This window comes from Sminthopsis crassicaudata, chromosome 1 (assembly GCF_048593235.1).
Source record: "Sminthopsis crassicaudata isolate SCR6 chromosome 1, ASM4859323v1, whole genome shotgun sequence".
NCBI classification, from domain to species: domain Eukaryota; kingdom Metazoa; phylum Chordata; class Mammalia; order Dasyuromorphia; family Dasyuridae; genus Sminthopsis; species Sminthopsis crassicaudata.
Window position 1 is genome coordinate 192,279,145 of NC_133617.1, and position 20,640 is coordinate 192,299,784.

A 20,640-nucleotide genomic window follows, 5' to 3' on the forward strand; every position below is an offset into this window, starting at 1 on the left:
TTACTGAGTGTTTTCTAAGTGACTGACACTATACTAACTGCAATTAAGGACAAAGTTGACTTTTAAATAAGAACTGACAAGACAATAGAAACAGCCACATTACATTTTTCAGAAGTAGACAAATAGTAGCAAAGTAATTGTAGTATGGTATAAAGTATTGCAGAGTGGCAGGAGATGCACTATCAAGGACTGTCCTGCACTGATACACAATTTCACCCTGCTGTACCATCTTTGCATATAACTTCAAATGTAAATGCACAAAATATTTCTCACCTGAAGCAACAACCGTGCTTGCCCATAATGTATTTTCTATGCTGAGACTTTCATGAATGGGTGGATCACTATCTTCCTGTTAAAAAAAAATTTCAAATAAATGATTTTATGCTAGATGAATATAAAATGTGCCAAGGACATGGCCATTAATTAAACTAAAGTTGAGAAAAATTTTAAAGTAGCACATTCTAGGATAGGAAAAATATAACAAGATAAAAAAAATCAGGTACGAAAGAAGTAAAGAAAACAGAAATAATCTTAAAATATTCTTATGAAATATTAAAAATAAACGTTATAAATTATATTGTATTTTAATAATATAAGTTTTACAAAAGATAATACACTAAAAAGGGAATTCTAAAGAATTCATTTGGCTGAATAATATTCTCTAAAAACCCATATGAAAACTTCAGCACAGATATAATTCAAACACAAGGCATTCATTCAAATATTTATTTAGCACCCAGTAGGTACAAAGTTTGGTCATTGATAAATGGATCATTTTTATGAATATGGGCAGATAAAAATGTATTTTAAGTAAGAATATATGGGAGAAAAATTCTTTTGCAGACATTATCAGAAAATTGTAGAATAATAATGAACAAAGTATTATGCTTCTTAAAAATACTACTATTATGCCATTAGACTTTGTAATTGGTCCTCAAATAAATAAATAAAAATTGCATTTTGCTCAATTTTTCCCCTGACAAGTAAATATACAGAAACAGTATAGAATCATGGGTATGGTCAAGAAGACTTTTCCCACCTTATATGTTGACTGTGTAACCTTAGACCCAGTCAATTCTCTCTGAGTAAAAATTTCACAGATTGCTAATATGTACTTTATGAGAATTTTTCAATGGCAGTTTTCTACAATGAGATCACAGAGATCCATAATAAAACAGGTATCTAAATACACACACACACACACACACACACACACACACACATACACACACACACACACACCCCAAAAACAAAAAAACAAATAAACAAAAAAACAGAGCAATACACTCTATAGTTATACTTGTTATTTAAAAGTAAGTTTTTTCAATGAAGACAGACATGATTATTTCTGATAGCAAAATTCACATTGGTCAGAGGCTTTGTAAAGAAGCTTTTTAATTTAGGGAGTTTCCTTGGCATATGCATGAAGGCAAATGACCTTTCTTATCTTTCACATAAATCAAGAAACCCCAAAATTTATTCCTATTTCACTTTCCTACAAATCCAGAAAAATAAGCTTCATTTCCACAATTTATTCTTATTTAAGACATTTTAATCATTTAAAACATAGCCAAATCATTCACTTAATTTATATTTAGATATATGCACTTATTTTCTCTTGTTAGCTATAATAGTGAAGATTGCTTCATTCCTTATTTTTGTATTCTCTATTCCTGGCATATAGGAGATACTAATTATCTAAATACCTAGTAACTAATCACGCTTGATTAATTAAAGAAATGATAACAAGGCAAAGAAGAAAAAGTATCAGGATCTTGAATCAGAAAACTGCAAAAGAGGTAGACTAGAGAACTTCTAGAGAACTGAATGATAAGATCAGACTCCAAAGGTCTCTTCTAGATCTAAGTCCATGATCATATGCTCTAGAATTTTCTAGGAAAAGAATGGCATCAGGGAAGCTAGTTGGCACAGTGGATAACGCATCAGTCCTGAAATCAGGAAGACCTTAGTTAAAATATGATCTCAGGCATTTAACAGTTCCTAGCTGTGTGACGCTGGGCAAGTCACTTAACCCCAACTACCTTAGCAAAAAAAATAAAAAAGAATGTCATAAGAACCTACAAATAATTAATGCAAACTGTGATATTTGATATATTTAAAGCAAAAGTGAGAATAAGTTTTGAAACATTCAGTATATGGAGCAGCTAGATGGCTCAGTGCATAGAGTACTAGCCCTGAAGTCAGGAGGATCTGAATACAAATCGGGCCTCTTAACACTTCCCAGTTTTGTGACCCTAGGCAAGTCACTTATTCCCAATTGCATCAGGAATAAAAAAAAAAGATAGAAACATTCAGTATATCAAAGTTTAGTCAAGAAAAATAATAAGAGAAGCCAAAGACTTGTAAGCAGCACAATCTATGGTCATAATGAATGCTTTATGGAAAAGAGTTGATAAGCATTAGATACAAATAAAAAATATCAAAAATAAAATTAATTATATTTTAACAAATACAAAAATAATCATTATGATGTGGGAACCCCCTCTGGAATCAGTTGAATACAGACTAAGAAAAAGAGCACAGTAAGAAGAAAAAATGAGAAAAAGTATATAAGTGAAATACCTGAATCCTTAAACAAGTTACTGATAATTAAAGATGAGTATAAATAGCAGAAATATTATATAAAAATTTAGCTTATATAAAATAATTGCCTTAAGAAGGGAACCAAAAAAGTCTAGCAAAATTCATTTACATAAACGCTTAACTAACTTACCAAGTACAGACAGATGGAAGCCAAGTATATAAGTGATACAGGAAAACAATAACAATAAAAACTTGTTTATAAAAACTTATGGGGAACAATGATGGACATTTATGTAAAATATCATTTCATAAAGCAAAGAGAATCAGTAGAAAGAAAATCCAATTTAAAGAAATTTTAATGAGAACCCTAAGACAAACTAAGCAACGTCATCCTGAGAACGATTCGAGTTAGCAATAGAGGAGCAAAGAAAAGTAAATAGAAGAAAAATTAAAAAGATCCACAAAGCTTTTTTATAATAAATTATTTTTGCCATTAAGGACAGAAGAGCCAGTACACTTCAACTTTCATTTTACAGTTCCAAATATAAAAAAGAGGTAAAAATGGCACAAGACATGTGAATGTAGGAATACAATGAAAAATTTACATGAATGATGCAAAGCAAAATAAACAGCAACAGAAAAACATCATACACAATGATGTTTAATTATGTAAATGGAAATTAAAATGATCAAAATTCAATAATATGAAATTATAATAAGCAGGCTTACTGTAAAAAAAAAAAAGCAATGATAAAGTATATCCTTTCTTCTTTGCAGAGTTAGGGAAATATGAGCATGGCACATTACAGGTAATTTGAGGGTTTAATGATGTGCTGAATTTCCTAATTTTTCTTTTTGACTTCATTATAAGACATGGATTTCTGAGAAGAGGTAGGGAAGAAGGATTGAAGGAAAAATGTTAAGTTTATACTGTCTATTATTAAAGGAATTTTAGTTTTACATATACATATATTTATAAATATAATTTGAGTAAAAAGTTAACAACCTGTAGTCCAACTATTCAACAGTTTTGAGTCATTTATTTACATATAACAAGGCTCTCAATTGGAATATTATCAGAAAATATTGAAATTTTCTGTAACATGATTTTACAATAGACTATCATCTTTACCATAATGTAAGTGACTAAAAGATGTACTGTAGTGTTCTTACTTGATTTTCTGATGGTCTCTGAAGCAACTTTCTTTTTAGTTCAGTAATGACCACAAGAATAGGCAGGTGCTAAAGTCCAAATATCCTTGTTTCAAAGATCTGGCCCATAACAATATAGGAAAGAAGAAGCTTTTATATTTATAAATATTTTTTGATTATAAATAAAGATTGATTCAATGGAGCAAATTGCTGATGTTAAGGCTCTCTTCCAAGAAAGATCTATCCTGTACCAATATTAATAAGCTGGTTCAATCATCATCTCTCATGAACAATAAGGAAGGCATAAAACAGTGCTGTCCAGTGTGATGAAGAAGATCTAACAAAGTCTACAGTTGTTTTGATCTAACAAGTGATTATCTAGCACTGATGTATAACTATTTTTATGTAGCTGATCATTATATATTCTACTATGAGCAAAAATCCTTTAGAAAAATGGAATAGACCTCATAGATAATAAAAGAGTAAGACCAAAAAGCAGTACTAGAGTATAACCTCAAAAATGACAGAATGATATCTGTTCAAATACAAAACAAACTGTTCAATATTTAATACAAGTCCATGCTCCAACTACTGATGCCAAAGAGACCAAAGTTGATCATTTAGCTCTATGAAGATCTATGACCATCTAAAAGGAACACCAAAAGAAATTTCACATTTACCATAGAGAATTGGAATGCTAAAACAGGAAATCAAAAGACAATTAGAATAACAGGTAAGGTTGGCTTTATAGTACCAAAATGAAGCAAAGCAAGAGAATAATAGAGTTTTGTTGAAATAATTTTTTATAACAACTTAAAAGGCAATTCTACACACAGAACATGAAATCAGGAGTGATTGTACAATTTGCAGCCAAAGGTGGAAAAGCTCTATACAATCAGTTAAAATAAGACCTGAAATTAAATATGGATCAAATCATGAGCTTCTTATTGCAAAATTCAGACTTAAATGGAAGTAGGGAAAATCATAGGACCACATGGATATGAACTAAATAACATCCCTTAAAAATATGAAGTGAAAGTGATGAATAGATTTAACAGATTTTAATCTGTTATAAAAAGTGTCTGAAGAACTATGGACGATATTGTATAGAAGGCAGCAATAAAAAGCATCCCAAAGTAAAATGAAGAGCAAAAAAGCAAAATGGCTACCTAATGAGGCTTTATAAATAGCTGAAGAAATAAGGAAAGTAAAAGGGAACAGAGAAAAGGAAAGATATACCCAAATGAATGTAGTATTCCAGAGAGGAGTGCTCAAAAATTTTTCTTAAATGAGCAAACAAAAAAGGAAAAGAAGAGAAAACAATAAAATGGGAAAGACAAGAGATCTCTTCAAGAAAATTAGAATGTTTCAAGGAAAAATGGACATGATAAAAGACAAAAATGGTACAGACTTAACCAAAATAGAAGAGAGCAATAAAAAATGGCAAGTATATACCAAAAAGCCATACAAGAAAGATCTAACATCACCAATATCTGATAACCCAAGATGGTATGGTTACTGGTCTAGAAGTAGACTACTTGGAGAATGAATTAAGTGGCTGTTGGAAAGCACTGGTAACAGTAAGGTTACTGGAGATGATGGAATGCCACTTGAATTACTTAAAATCCAAAAAAAATGATGTGTTAAATTGCTGCATTCAATATGCCAGTAAATTTAGAAAACCCAAGAGTAACCACTGGATTGGATGAGTTTATTTTCCAAACCTATACAACGGCAATGTCATGGAATGTTCAAATTATTAAAAACTGGGTTCATTTTATATACTAGAAAGATTATGATTAAGACTGTACAAGCTAGACCAGTAATACCTCAACTGAAAATTATTAGAACAGGCTGTTTTTTTAAGAGACTGAGTAACTAGAGACCAAATTGCTAACATTTACTGGATTATGATGGAGAAACCAAGAGAGTTTGAGAAAAACATCAACTTCTGTGATTACACTAAAGCCTCTAATTGTGTAGATTCCAATATATGCCAGCTCCTCAAAGAAAATGCAGCTCTATGAACATCTTACTTGTCTCCTGAGGAACCTGTGTGTAACAACTTAACATGTTCATACTTTTTGTTGTTTGCTTGTATTTTATTTTGCTTCATTTTTTTCTCTCGTGTAGCATGATAATTGTATAAATACATATGTATATATTGGATTTAATATATATTTCTACCATGTTTAACATATATTGGACTACTTGCCATCTAGGGGAGAGTGTGGGGGAAGGGAGGGAAAATTGGAACATAGGATTTTGCAAAGGCTCATGTTGAAAAATTGTCCATGCATATTTTAAAAAATAAAAAAACCTTTTCTCTCCAAAAATATCATTGATTTTTAAAAATGCATTTATTTAAAACATAAATACAAAAGTAAAAAGGAAGTGTGTCATGTACGGCAGAATATAAGAGGATTCAAAATATGTAACAATAAATTGCTATTTCAAGAAATCACATATAATAAATATTATACATTGTATTTGGAACTGTCCATCTTTTCTTGGCTTACTTATAAGTTTTTTGTTTGTTTGCTTGCTTTGCATTTTAAAATTTATTCTTCTTTTTCCCATTTCTTCTTCTCCATTTCTCCAAACAGGTTATAGTTAAGCATGTATATATTTTAGTGTATTTGTGTTTATTTACACATATATATACATATCTATGATCATATACATTATACAAATATGAATTCATATACATCTATGTAATACTGTACTTTGCTGTTTCTCTGTTTTTCTAAATAACAACATTCTTATTAGATATGTCTTACCATATTTTTTTTCTAAATCCACTAACTCATCACTTCCTATGCCACAAAAATATTCCAACCTTTTACTATCCAGTTTTTTTGAATAGTCTAAAACAATATTAACATGGTCAATATATAATGTAGATTTCTATTGGTTGAATCTTTAACTTTTTACTTTGTCTGAAATCAATGATTACTGTCTTTACTTTTTCTTTTTTTGCTAATAAATGCTACTCCTGATCATTAATATTGTGTTTATGTAATCTCATCACCAATCTCTGCTAACTCTTCTACTCTTACTCCTAGTTTGTCTTGCTACTATTTAATCTTCTCTCCATGAGGATTTCTTCCTTATCCTCTTTACCCTACTTTTCTCCTCCCTCTTCCCATTCCCCTTAATTTAAATACTTTATCCCACTCTGTCCTCTATTTTATCCCCACCATCTCTTATTTCCTTATAATATTTAGAGTTTTCTACCCTTCTACATGTATGTATTGTTCCCTCTTTAAGTCATTTCCAATATGAGCAGGGTTTCAGAACTATCAGTCCTTCTCTCCCCTTTAATTCCTTTGTATCAGTTCTTATTATCATACTTCATTCATATAATAAATGTTTTTACTTTTTCCAACAAAGATTTCCTTCTTAGAATCATATCATCCTCTATGCTATCCCTAATCTTTCCTCTGAATTATCCAATTACTAATACAATCTTAGATATATGGTTTACATTTCTGTGTATAAAACATAGTTTGTCCTTATTGAGTTCCTTAAAATCAGTCTTTGGGGCTAACCTGATATTGCTCTTAGATCTCACATGTCAAATTTTCTATTAAGTTTAGGGTTTTTTCCCAACAAAATCCAGAAAATCTGACACATGTAATGAATTTTTTTTAATTCAGGATAATGCTTAATTTATCTTTTTATCTGTGATATATAGTTCTCCTAGACATGCAGTCTTTTATGACAACTTTTAATAAGCTTTGAGTGATTCTAATTGTGGCTCTAGTATATTTGAATTGGTTTTGTTGTTATTGTTACTTGTAAAATTTCCTCTTTCATCTGGAAGTTTTGAAATTTAACAATGTTCTTGTAAGTTTTCTTTGTGGGATCTCTTTCAGGTAGCCATCAGAGGATTTTTTTTTTTTTTCTATTTCTACTTTTCCCTGTTGTTCAAATACTTCAGGACAGTTTTCTTTAATTATTTTTTGTATTATTATATCAAGATTCTTTTCTTTAGTTACAGCTTCCAATTATTCTTATGTTTTCTCTTCTTGATTTGAACTCCAGATATATTTTTTTTTATGAGATGGCTTACATTTCTTCCATTTTTTTCATTCTTTATAATTTGTTTTATTATTTCCTCATCTCTTGTAACTTTCTTTTGCCCAATTCTAATTTTTTTTTGTTGTTGTTGTTGTTGAGGCAATTGGGGTTAAGTGACTTGCCCAGGGTCATATAAGCTAGGAAGTATTAAGTGTCTGAGACCAGATTTGAACTCTGGTTCTCCTGACTTCAGGGCTGGTGCTCTATCCACTATGCCACCTCGCTGTCCCCATTCTAATTTTTTTTCTTTCTTTTTTTTTCCCTCTCAACAGGATCTTATTTTTCTAATTACATGTAAAGATAATCAACATTCTTTTTTAAAGATTTTTTTGAATTCCAAACTTTTTCTCCTTACTGTCCCTCTCCCCAAGACAGAAAGCAATGTGATATAGGTTATACATATACAATATTTTAAAATATATTTCCATGTTTGTCAGATTGTGAAAGAAAAATGAGAACAAAAGGGGAAAAGTACATTACACAGATATATATGAATGCATATATATATATATGGCGTATGATTATAACTAGGTATATGTATGTATATTGTACAAGCAAGAGCTATGTCCTGTCTTTTCCATGGATTTACCCACAACTTCCTCTTCCATTCTATTCTTCAGTCACTCCCTCATATTTAGATTTTTCCTTTATTAGCAGGCCCCAAACTTTGACTCATATACTTCTCCCTGTACATACATATGGAATTGTCTTGGATCACCATACTGCTGGGAAGAACTAAGTCTTTAAGAGCTGATAATCACATAATCTTGTGATTACTATGTATAATGTTCTCCTTGTTCTGCTCAGTTCACTCAGGAATAGTTCATATAAGTCTTTCCAGGCTTTTCTGAACTCAGCCTGCTCATCATTTCTTTTAGAACAATAACATTACATTCATATACCGTAACTTATTCAGCCATTCTCCAATTGATGGACATCTACTCAATTTTCATTGACATTACAAACAGAACCGCTGTAAACATTTTTTTGCACATATGATTCCATTTCCCTCTTTTATGATTTCTTTGGGATACAGATCTAGTAGTGACACTGTTGGATCAAAGGGTATACACAGTTTTACAGTTCTTTGTAAATAGTTCCAAATAGCTCTCCAGAATGGCTGGATCAGTTCACACTTTCAAAACAGGGATCTTTTAATGTCCCTGTTTTTCTCACAACCCTTCCAACAGGTATTGTTATCTTTTCCTGTCATCTTAACCAATCTGACAGGTGGGAGGTGGTACCTTAGAGTTAATTTAACTTGCATTTCTCTAATCAATAGTGATTTAGAGCATTTTGTCATATGACTATAAATGGTTTTAATTTCTTCATCTGAAAATTGTCTTTTCACATCCTTTAACCATATATCACCCAATTCTAATTTTCAAAGAGTCATTTTCTTCCTCAAGTTTCTAGATCTCCTTTTCTAGTTGGTTGACTTTTCATAACCTTCCTGTTTTTCTTGAATTATTATTTTCTTTTACTTTAGTTTTTCTTCCAATTTCTCTCATTTGATTTTTAAAGTCTTTTTTGAAGTTCTTCTATAAATTCTTTTTGAGCAGATAAATATTTTACATTATTCTTTGGGGTAAGTGGGGCTATTTTTACTTCAATATCCTCCTCCTTTGAAAATGAATCCTGATCTTCCCTATTCCCATAGTAACATCTGATGGTTGGATTCTTTCTCCTTTGCCTGCTCTTTTTTTTTTTTTTTTTTTTTTTTAAATTAGAGCTCATTAGTGTAATCACCTCCAATCCTATGGTGGGGAGATGGTGCCTTTGATCTCAGGTCCTTCTTCAGTTCAGTCCTTTTCTGGCCTGGAACCTGAAACTAAGAACTCCACCCTCCTAGAGGTGCTCAAAGTCAGTAGCAGCAGTCCTGCCCCATTATTTCTGCATTCACCTATCCTGTGCTGGTTTTCACCACACATTGCTTTCTCCCTAGCACAGGTGGGCCTGGCATTTCTTATTAGCACAGGTTTTCTTAATATTCATTGATTCAGACAACTGATTCCCCATACTATCTGGGAGGTGAAAGTTCTTGTGGCTGGGCTATGTCTACTTCCCACCCCAGCTAACACTAGGGCTTCCTGTTTGGTGTTTCTGCAAAACCAGACTGGAGGTGTTTATTCTGGTATCTTTCTTCAGATCTTCTCTAATTGTCCCATCTATGCTTGTCCTGAAGTGGACTTTTGCTTTATTTGTGGAGGAAACTGAAGAACTTGGAATTTTCTGACATACTCCACCATCTTCCCAGAAACCTCCTCCATATCAATGATTTAAGCAATCATAATTGTCAAGTGTGACATTAAAATGTGATAGAATATTGTGCTGTAAGAACAAAGAAATAAGCAATTCAAAAAAGACATATAAAAACCTGCTGTAAGAACAAAGAAATAAGCAATTCAAAAAAGACATATAAAAACCTATGAAATGATGCACAGTGAAGTGAGCAAAAACATTAACAATTGAGACTTCATATCATCATTATAAAAACAGATGATCCTGAAGACTTATAAACTGATGAAATATGAAATGAGCAAAGGAACTAAAAGAACAATTTATACAATACAAAAACAATGTGAAAACAAACAACTTTGAAAATTGTAAGCACTTTCATCAATGCAAACAATCATTTGTGATTTCACAATTGATGAAAAATGTTAATTAGAGATGAGAAATTTAGGGTATTGAATTAGACTTATAACATGTATTTATATATAGCTCTTTCTTTGTCTGAGTATGCATAAATGTCACATGAAACTTGTCTTTTTTTTTTCTTTCCCTCATGCAGTGGGAGAAGAAGGAGAGATAAAATAGATTTAGAAATGACCTACTATAAATGAGAACTGTTGGATGTACTTTCAGATGAATTCACTATATTATTAGGATTTACTTTGTTACAAGAAACCTCTCGTGAAGTAGAAATAATTTGTAACTATTTGTAACATAAAAACAAATCAATAAAATTTGTCTTGATTCCCCCCCAAAATTTCCTGCCCTTTGTTAAAACAACTTCACTGCATAATTTAAAGCTATTGACTACTCTTTCCTTATGAATATGCTCTCTTCTTTGGGCTTTTGTGAATTTATTCTTTCCTAGTTCTCATCTTATCCACTGATATTTTTTTTTTACTCCTTTATTACTTCATCACATACTCCCAATTGCAGGTGTGTTACAAGTCTCCTTTTCAGGCCTCCTTCTATTTTCTTGCCACATTCTCTTGGTGCCCTCAGAAATTCCAGTGGATTTATATATCTATAGAGATAATTTTCATCTCTACATACCTGAATCTGGTCTCTTTCTTGAGATGATCTACTATATATTCCACGTGCTTGGTAAACATTTGATTAACAGTTTCACACTGAATCATGTATTCATTGACAGTAGTTTAGAATAGTCTAGAAAAATTGTTCTACTTGCCCAAGTCAAAATGCACCCTGAGTACCATTCCTTCCTGTATCACCAGCATGGTCCCACTAGAATCTCCACTCCTCTTCTCTTCAACCTCTCCCTATTTAATGGTTCCTTCCCTTCTGGTTACAAATATGCCCATGTCTTCCACAACTGCACACCTAGGCAATACAGTGGGCTGAGTGCTAGATATGGAGATGGAAAGAACTGTAGCTAAATCCTGCCTGAGATTGGTGAATAACCCTAACATAAACAAGTATCTAATTCTCTGTTGCCTCAGTTTCCTCTTCTACAAATAAAAGCACCCATCTCCCAATGCTGAGGATAAATAAAATAATATTTATAAGGTATTTTGCAAACCTTTAAGTTATATAAATATGCCATTTATTATTATTATGCCATAATATAATCCCCCAAACAATCACATGATCTAGCCATACTCATGTGCTATCATATTCTCCCTTACTCTTTTTGCCCAGAGAGGAGTAGTATAAGGAAAGGCAGAGAGGTGGCTCAAAATAATGGGGTGTCTACAATGTTAGGTTATAGAATAAGAACAGATGTCATAGTAAACAATATTTTCACAGCTATCTGGACCAATACATAACAGAAAAACAAAATTCTTTCTTAAATATAGCCAAGAGTATCCTCCAAAATCCAGCCTTTTCTAGAAATTAAGATTTCAAATGAAAGAAAACCTAATCCACTTCTGCTCTAACCATTCTCACTATTCAAAAGTTTTTTTCTTACATAATAAGGATTCCCGCCCTGCCCATGTCACAACCACCCTAGATTTAGTATAATATATTTGGCAAAATCAGAATTCTGTAAATATCATCCTGTGTTTTGGTTTTTTCCCCCTACTAAAAAACCAGAGAGGTATAATAATTTAAATAGTGAAGAATATAATTGGGAAAGAAAAACAACAAAATAACAACTAGCATTTATACAATTCTTTAAAATTTACAAAATACTTTATGAATATTATTTTATCCTGTAACCTTCCTGGAAGATAAATATTATTGTTACACCCATTTTCCAATGGAAGAAACTTAGGGAGCCAGAGAATAAATCATCCTAGATTAATAAAGTTAGGGTGTTGGGACTTCTGGGGATGAGGCCAAGATGACAGAATAGAGAAATACTTCATCCCACCTCACAATTCAAATTCTGGAGTGTTAGAGCCAATAAAAGGTCAGACTAGAACATTCTTCCAGCCCAAAACAACTCAGAAGGTTGGAAAAAAAAGATCTAAGCTTTGCGATTAGAAGCGGGCCCAAAGCCCATGGACATATGATGCCACTAGAGAAAAAAATAGCAACCATTTCAGGGTGTTCAACCATTCAGATATGCTAATACTGGAAAGGGAATAAAAAGTGGTTTGGCAATTACACCATCGGTATCCACTTCTGAATCACAGTTCAATGGCATAGAGGAACACTTTTGATCAAGAGGAAGGGTGAGTCTTCATAGGAGTATCATTTCTGGCCCAAAGATATTGATCAAAGATCCTAAGGAACAGTACAATTTCTGGTCCCAAGGAAGGGAGGAACCTTGAAAGGCAAAATCAATTGCAATCTAAAAGACTGGGGCCCTTCCTGGGCAAAGGCCAGAATATAGACCAAGAGAACAATGACCACACCTCTCCCTAGATCACACTACCTTGGAATTTCCAAAAAATTCCAAACACCTACAACTAGCTCTGAAATCAGCAGTTCAAAAGTCTGAAGTTTGAGCTATATTGTCGCTCCTTTTTCCCACTCCCTTGTTGGCCCCAACTTTAACACAAAGTTCCAGGTTAAGAAATAGAACAAAGAAACGTCCAAACAAATGAAGAAAAAAAAAAGAAAAGAAAAGAAAAGAAGAAAAAAAAACACCCTAAAAACAACCAGATCATAAAAAATTTACTATTCTGACAGGGAAGATCAAAACACAAATGTGGAATAAGAAAATGAAGTCAAAACAACTCTTAAGCAAAGACCTCAAAGAAAAATGTAAATGGGACACAAAAAGCTTAAAGAAAAAAAAAAAGAGCTAAAATATGATTTCCAAAATGAAAGCAAAGGAAGAAAATTATGAAGACAATGAAGAGTTTGGGAAGAGGCACAAAAAAAAAAAAATCAAACAAAATAATATTTTAAAGAACAGAACTGGCCACATGGAAAAAGAAGTACAAAAATTCACCAATAAAAATAATTCTCTGAAAAGCAAAACTGTTCAACAGAAAAAGATAACAAAAGCCCACTGAAAAAATTAAATCTTTAAAAATTATAATTGAATAAGTGAAAGCTAATGACTCCATGAGACATCAGAAAATAATAAAACAACATCAAAAGGAATAAAAAGCATAAAAAAACATGAATTATCTCATCAGAAAAACTGGCCTGGAAAACAAATTCAGAAGAGAATTTAAGAATTATGATATAGTACTATCTGAAAGCCATGATCAAAAATTGAATGTGAATATCATCTTTCAAGAAATTATAAAGGAAAACTGTCCACTGAGCCCTGAACCAGAAATGTAGCAGTGTTGTGCCACAGTTCCCTTGTAATTGTCCTGTCTGTTTCCCTTACTTGTTCTGCCCCAATCCCCCTGGTTGCAACACCACCCTTCTCTCCTAATCATTAGAACTGATATAGTTTAGGGCTGGCTATGCTAAGAGTTATAAGCTGTAAATGTTTAATCCAGATAAGGAGAAAGACCTTCTATCTTAGACATCATGACCCCAGGACCTTCCTTCCGGTTATCAGAATGTCTGGTGCCTCCCCCCAGTTCTGCCATTGTTCTTCTTCATCCCAACTTATCAGAAAGTCCAATACCTACCCCCATCCTGTCAGAATGGGATTGATAGTCCTTTCCATTTTCAGTGCTCTGATTTTACCCCTGCCTCAATCTACCCCGGTAGCTTGGAGCCGTGTGTGTGTGTGTGTGTGTGTGTGTGTGTGTGTGTGTGTGTGTGTGTGACTGATGAATCACTGAGAATTCACTTTGCTGCTGGATGCTTTGGACATCAGCCCGAGGGGCAACATACCTCTAGCACAATCTCTCCACATCAAATAAAACATTAAAAACTCTCTAATGTCAATCCTGCCTTAGTTTCCCGGCATTCTATGCCAAAGTGGAAACTCACAGGAATATAATAGCCAAATTCTAGAATTCACACTCAGAAGAGAGAGCAAGAAAAGAAATCATTCAAATACCATGGACCCTATCAGAATCATACATGATTTAGTAACCCTTACATTAAATGAGCAAAATGCTTTAAATATCTTTCAGAAGGCAAAAGAACTCGGGTTACAACCAAGAATAAAATGTTTTAAGAATGAATATTTAAAGATATAGGGGATCTTCAAAAACATATCTGATGAAAAGATCAGAGGTGAATAGAAAATTTAACTTTCAAATACAAGATTAAAGAGATACATAAAAAGTAAATATGAAAGAAAAATCATAAAGGACTCAATAAGGTTAAACTATCTTTTTATATGGGAAGAAGATACATGTATTTTCTAGGAACTTTATCATTAGTAGGGCAGTTACAAGGACTCTATATCTACAAAGAGGGTGTAGAAGCTACTGGATTATGTTGGAATGATTTTTTTTTTAATTTTAAAAAGGGACTGGCCAGAAAAGGTTGAAGGGAAAAGAATAGGGGAAATTATCTTACATTAAAAAAAAGTATGCAAGGAAGAGCTCTTTCAATAGAAGGGAAAACTGGAATGGAGGTATATCATTGAATGAACCTCATTCCCATCTAAATTGATTCAAAAGGGGAAAAACACACACACTTAATTGGTAAAAGAAATCTATTTTACACAATAGGGTAGTAGGAGGGGAAAGGGATATGAGAAAAAGGGTAGCATTATAAAAGGGAAAGCAGGAAAGAAGATAGTGGTTAAAAAGCAAAACAGATTTTAGAAGAAGGATATGATAAAAGGAGAGAAGGATAAACAGAAAAAAAAATAGAATGGAGAGAAATGTATAGTTAGAAATCATAACTGTGAATGTAAATGTGAAAAACTCACCCAAAAGACTTAAGTGGAAAGTAGAATGAATTAGAAACCAGAATCCAACTCTATGTTTACAAGAAAAACATTTGAAATAGAGGTACAAAAAAAAGAGTTAAATAAAGGATTGGAGCATAATCTATTGTGCTTCATTTGAAGTAAAAAAGGGAGGGGTAACTATCAGACAAAGCAAAAACAAAAACAGATGTAATTAAAAGGGATTTGCAGGAAACCACCAGCAACCAAGTAATATCAATACTAAACATATTCAATGAATGGTATAGCATTCAAATTCTTACATGAAAAGTTAACTTAAGGAGGAAATAGTAAAATTAAACAAGTGGAGAACCTCAACTTTCCCCTTTCAGAGCTAGATAAATCTAATGGTAAAATAAGAAAGCAGTGAGGGAGATAAACAGAGATTTTACTACACATCATCTTCATAAAACTTGACCATGTATTAGAACATAAAAACTTCTCAATCAAGTGCAGAAAAGCAGATATATTAAGGTAGCCTTTTAAAAACATTATTTAATAAAAATTACATTCAATAAAGGATGGGAAGAAGCACATATTAAAATCTGATTGGAAACTAAATAAACCAATCTTACAGAATGACTGGGTGAACGAACAAAATCAAAGAAATAAAATTTCATTAAGAGAATTGACAATGAGAAAATACTGAAAAAATTTGTTGGATACAGACAGAGCAATACTTAAGAATAAAATTTATATTCTTAAATGCTTTACATCAATAAAGACAAAAGCAGATAAATTAGGTATGTAACTAAAATAAACTAGTAAAAGGACAAATTAAAAAGCTCCAATTAAACATCAAACTTTAAATCAAACAAGAGACTAACAAAATTGAAAATAAAAAAAATCTGAATTACTAAATAAAACTAAAAGCTGGTATTATTTAAAAAACATTAAAAAGAAAAAAAATTAACATTGGTTAATTTTATTTTTAAAAACAACTTAAATTTTTAGAATAAAAAAAACTGAAAAGGATAACCAATGAAGATGAAATTAAATTAGGACTTATTTTACTTGTATAAAACAAACAATCTAAGTAAGTAAAAATCTAAATTGCCTAGATTAACAGAAAAGGAAATAGAATAATTAAATAACCCAACCTTAGAAAAAGAAATAGAAGAAGCCATCAATGATCTCCCTAAGGAAAAAACCTCCAAATCAGATATATTTACAAGTATAAATATTCAAGGAATTCAAGAAAACAATTAAGGAATGATTAATTCCAATACTATGGAAATTATTTTTAAAGAACAGGTAAAGGAGAAGTAGCAAATTTCTTTTAAGACACAAATAAGATTTTGATATTTGAACCAGGGAGATCAAAAACAGACATAGAAAACTAATATTCAACACTTAGAAATGTTAAGATATAGCAAGATAAGACAAGAAAGAAATTGAAAATTAAAAGCAGGCAACAGGTAATATTAGAGAATCCTAAAGAATCAACAAAAAACTACTTCAAACAATTAACAACTTTAGCAAAGTTACTGGATAGAAAATAAACTCAGGAACATCATGAGCATTTCTATATATTATCAACAAAATCCATCAGGAAGAGGGAAATTCCACTTGAGATAACTATAGACAATATAAAGTACTTGAAAGTCTACCTGCCAAGACAAACCTGGGGATTATATAGGCACAACTATAAAATATTTTTTGCAGAAATACAGGCAGAATTAAATGACTAGAGCATTATTAATTGCTTATGAGTAGACTGAGTCAACATAATAAAAAATGACAATTCTATCTAAGTTACTTTACTTATTCAGTGTCTTTTAGACACGAAGGGTGATATCATAAGTAACTTAGGAAAAATTATCTGTCAGATTCATGGAAAAGAGAATAATTTATGATCAAACAAGAGTCAGAAAGTGTTATGAGAAATAAAAATAATTATGATGATATAAAGTTAGTCTTTTGAACAAACAATTAATGTAGACAAAATTTACAGAAAAATAAAAAAGTGGGGAAAATTATTTTTGTGTTTCTCTGAGAAAGGCATAATTTTTCAGATATATATGGAACAAAGGCAAATTTATGTAATAAGAAAAATAAATTTTTAAAGTATTTTAGGCCAGATTTGAACTCTAGTCTTCTTGAATCCAAATTGAGCACAAAATCCACTGTGCAATCTAAGTTCTCTATATAAGGCAAAATTAAATATTACAATTATCCTCTATCATCTTTATTCATGAAGAGTAAAATCTCTCACAAAATCCTACACTACTGTGAAAAGGAAATAACTACAAATAAACCTATCTCCCCTCATCTTTTTACATTCTAAGGTCCAGCCAACTCTTAACTTTGTCTTTATTCTTGAGTGTCTCTAGGCCTTTGCTGTGGATGACTTGCTCTAAGAATACATTCTCTCATATCTTTGTCTTACAGATTCCCTAACTTTGTTTCAAGATTGCAGTAGGTCAGTTAACATGTACTACACAAAGCCTTTCCTGATACCATGTATTTAACTATTTTGCATTTATGTTGTGCAGATTTATTCTGTTCGTAATTTATTTTAATTGGTTGGATATTCCAAGAACAGCTATTTTAAGAAAAGTGCCTAAGAGAGTTATATCTGTATTTCCCCTAGGCTTCACTCCTGTATCTTCAACTCTCCTCTATTGACACTTTATTATTATTTTATTTTTTTTATTAACATTTTTAGGTGCTATCTTTGAATGTAAACACTTAGGTAAGACATATCACACACACACACACACACACACACACACACACACACACACACACACACACAAAATCTAAGCTAAAGGAACATAAGCACCTTGAAAAGAACTTACTTCTTTGGCTTTCTAACCACAGTACATAAGTTTTGTCTCTGAGGAGCCAATAATGCCTTGTTCCTATTCTACTTTATTGCTTTTGATACTATTCCTTTTTTACTGAGATGATGTTTAATCGAATTGTTCCTGAGATATTCTGGACCAATCATCTGCTATTACAATTTCTTTTTATTCAGATATTGTTATCAACCTTCTATGGCCTGCCATAGCCAATATGTCCCTTTTCAACCTTTCTGGTAATCAGGCCTACCATACTCAGGAAAATGTATGTAACTTCTGCTTATTTCCTTTTCTATTCTTAGAATCCCCCAGTTTCACAGAAAATCCCCTAGAATTCATATCTACCATGTGCAGGAAGAATTAATCCATTTTAACTCCATTTATATATTGAAATTTCCTGGAATTTTGAGAAGGTACTTCTTAATATAAGAGAAGAGTCTTTGCTGTACTCTTGTGCAAGTCAAAGATCTATAGCCCACTGAAAAAACAACAATATTGTTCCTACTAGAGTTTTTGTTCTAAATGTCTATAAACTATCAAGACCTTTTCAGAGCCTAACTTTCTTATATAGATTAGTTACATTCTCTATTGTCGTGCCATAAACAAATATGACACATTATTTGGTAGGTAACTGAGTGTTGTTTAAAACTTCTGATCTTTGAATGTGAATAACAAGTGAAACACATAAAAGTAAGAAAATTAGCTTGAACAAGAGAGAGAATTAAAGTAAAAGGGGAATAGAATTAAGAGAAAAATATGATAGCTACCTTAAAATAATTGATAAAGTGTGAAAGAGTAATTAAGATTATTTTGCTTAGTCCCAGAGGCAGGCCTATGGAAAAAAAATAGCAAAAACTGGAGATTTTTGCATTACATATGGAAAAACCTCTTGACAACCAGAGTTACCCCAAAGTAAAGTGGATTACCTCAAGGAAGAAGGTTTTTCAACACAGAAAACTCAAAAAGATTACTGTTCAGGAACTGATATTCTAGATAAATTCTAAGGTCAATTTCAACAATGTGATGCTGTGATTATAGCTATACAATACAACTTGCATTACACTAGATTTTAATTATGGATACCCAATGTTAAATTACTGTTCCAGCACAAGTCTTGTCATCTTACTAACTTAAAATCTATTATACTTTAGTAGCCTAAAATACATCTAAAATATTTCCTTAAATTTTCTTATAACCCAAGAATTTAAAAAATTTATAAGACAGGACTATATTTTAATATTTCCTTTCCTTCATGTCATAAAATTCAAGAAGCAAGAAAGGTACTCAAAAGTAAGATTTTTTTTTTTTTTTGTTTTCTGACTTGAAAATAAAAGATTCTGTGCAATTCAGTTTTAGACATTCAAGTTGGTTCTCCAATTACTTTTCTATAGCCATTTATGCTTTTCTTTCTTTTTTTTTTTTTAAACAGTTCTAAGGCACAATTAGATGCTGATGAAAATACAATAACTATGCAGTTTTCTTTCAATACACAAATAGTAATGATGGATTTTAAACATGAAACCTTTTTTTTTAATATCAAGAAAATTATTGAAGACAAGGGTTCTTTACCAATCACATATAGTAGAAAATAAAGATTGGAAGGTAGCAAAGAAATTATCTCTAAATAACTTCTTTAGGCTTCCTTTTACTTAATGTTATATAGTTTCAAAAAAATAAAATCTTCTAAGGAAGAAATGTTAAATGTTACCATTTCAAGCTGTTTTCTCAATAATTTGCACTACTTAGCAAACAAAAGAGATTTGCTTTTTGAAAGGAGAGTATTTTGATTGGGAAAGACGTAAACAACATAGTTATACTATGGCTTAAAAGAATTTATAGCACAAAATGCATTATAAAAAGTCTAAAAGGAAAGATGGTATTAAAAAAAAAAACAACTATGAATAAAGATAAAATTTTAAGCCTAAACTTTAAAACTTAAAACTTAATATTGTTGCTTTAAAATTACTGATAGGTGTAAGAATGTTTGTGGCAGCCCTCTTTGTAGTTGCCAGAAACTGGAAACTAAGTGAATGGCCATCAATTGGAGAATGGCTGAATAAATTGTGGTATATGAATATTATGGAATATTAATGTTCTGTAAGAAATGACCAGCAGGATGGATACAGAGAGGCCTGGAGAGACTTACATGAACTGATGCTGAGTGAAATGAGCAGGACCATTATATACTTCAACAGCAATACTATATGATGACCAATTCTGATGGACACAGCCATCTTCAACAATGAGATGAACCAAATCAGTTCCAATAGAGCAGTAATCAACTGAACCAACTACACCCAGTGAAAGAATTCTAGGAGATGATTATGAACCACTACATAGAATTCCCAATCCCTCTATTTTTGTCCTCCTACATTTTGGATTTCCTTCACAGGCTATTAATACAATATTTCAAAGTCCGATTCTTTTTGTACAGCAAAAGAACTGTTTGTCCCAGTTTATATGCTCTATTTTGCTGTATTTAACTTATACTTTAACATACTTAACATATATTGGTCAACCTGCCATCTGTGGCAAGGGGTGGGGGGAAGGATGGGAAAAGTTGGAACAAAAGGTTTTGCAATTGTCAATGCTGAAAAA

The 20,640-nt window shown here is 31.7% G+C and overlaps 1 protein-coding gene across 4 annotated transcripts in view; it reads right to left on the minus strand.

The window, feature by feature from the left end:
- The window catches only part of ATP9B (ATPase phospholipid transporting 9B (putative)), a 448,624-nt gene that overhangs the window by 238,949 nt on the left and 189,035 nt on the right, over positions 1 to 20,640 (minus strand). For all 4 annotated transcript variants that reach the window (XM_074273531.1, XM_074273522.1, XM_074273514.1 and 1 more), the window contains exon 10: positions 274 to 349. In XM_074273531.1, coding sequence (XP_074129632.1) covers positions 274 to 349 — 76 coding nt within the window. The remainder of the gene's footprint in view (positions 1 to 273; positions 350 to 20,640) is intronic.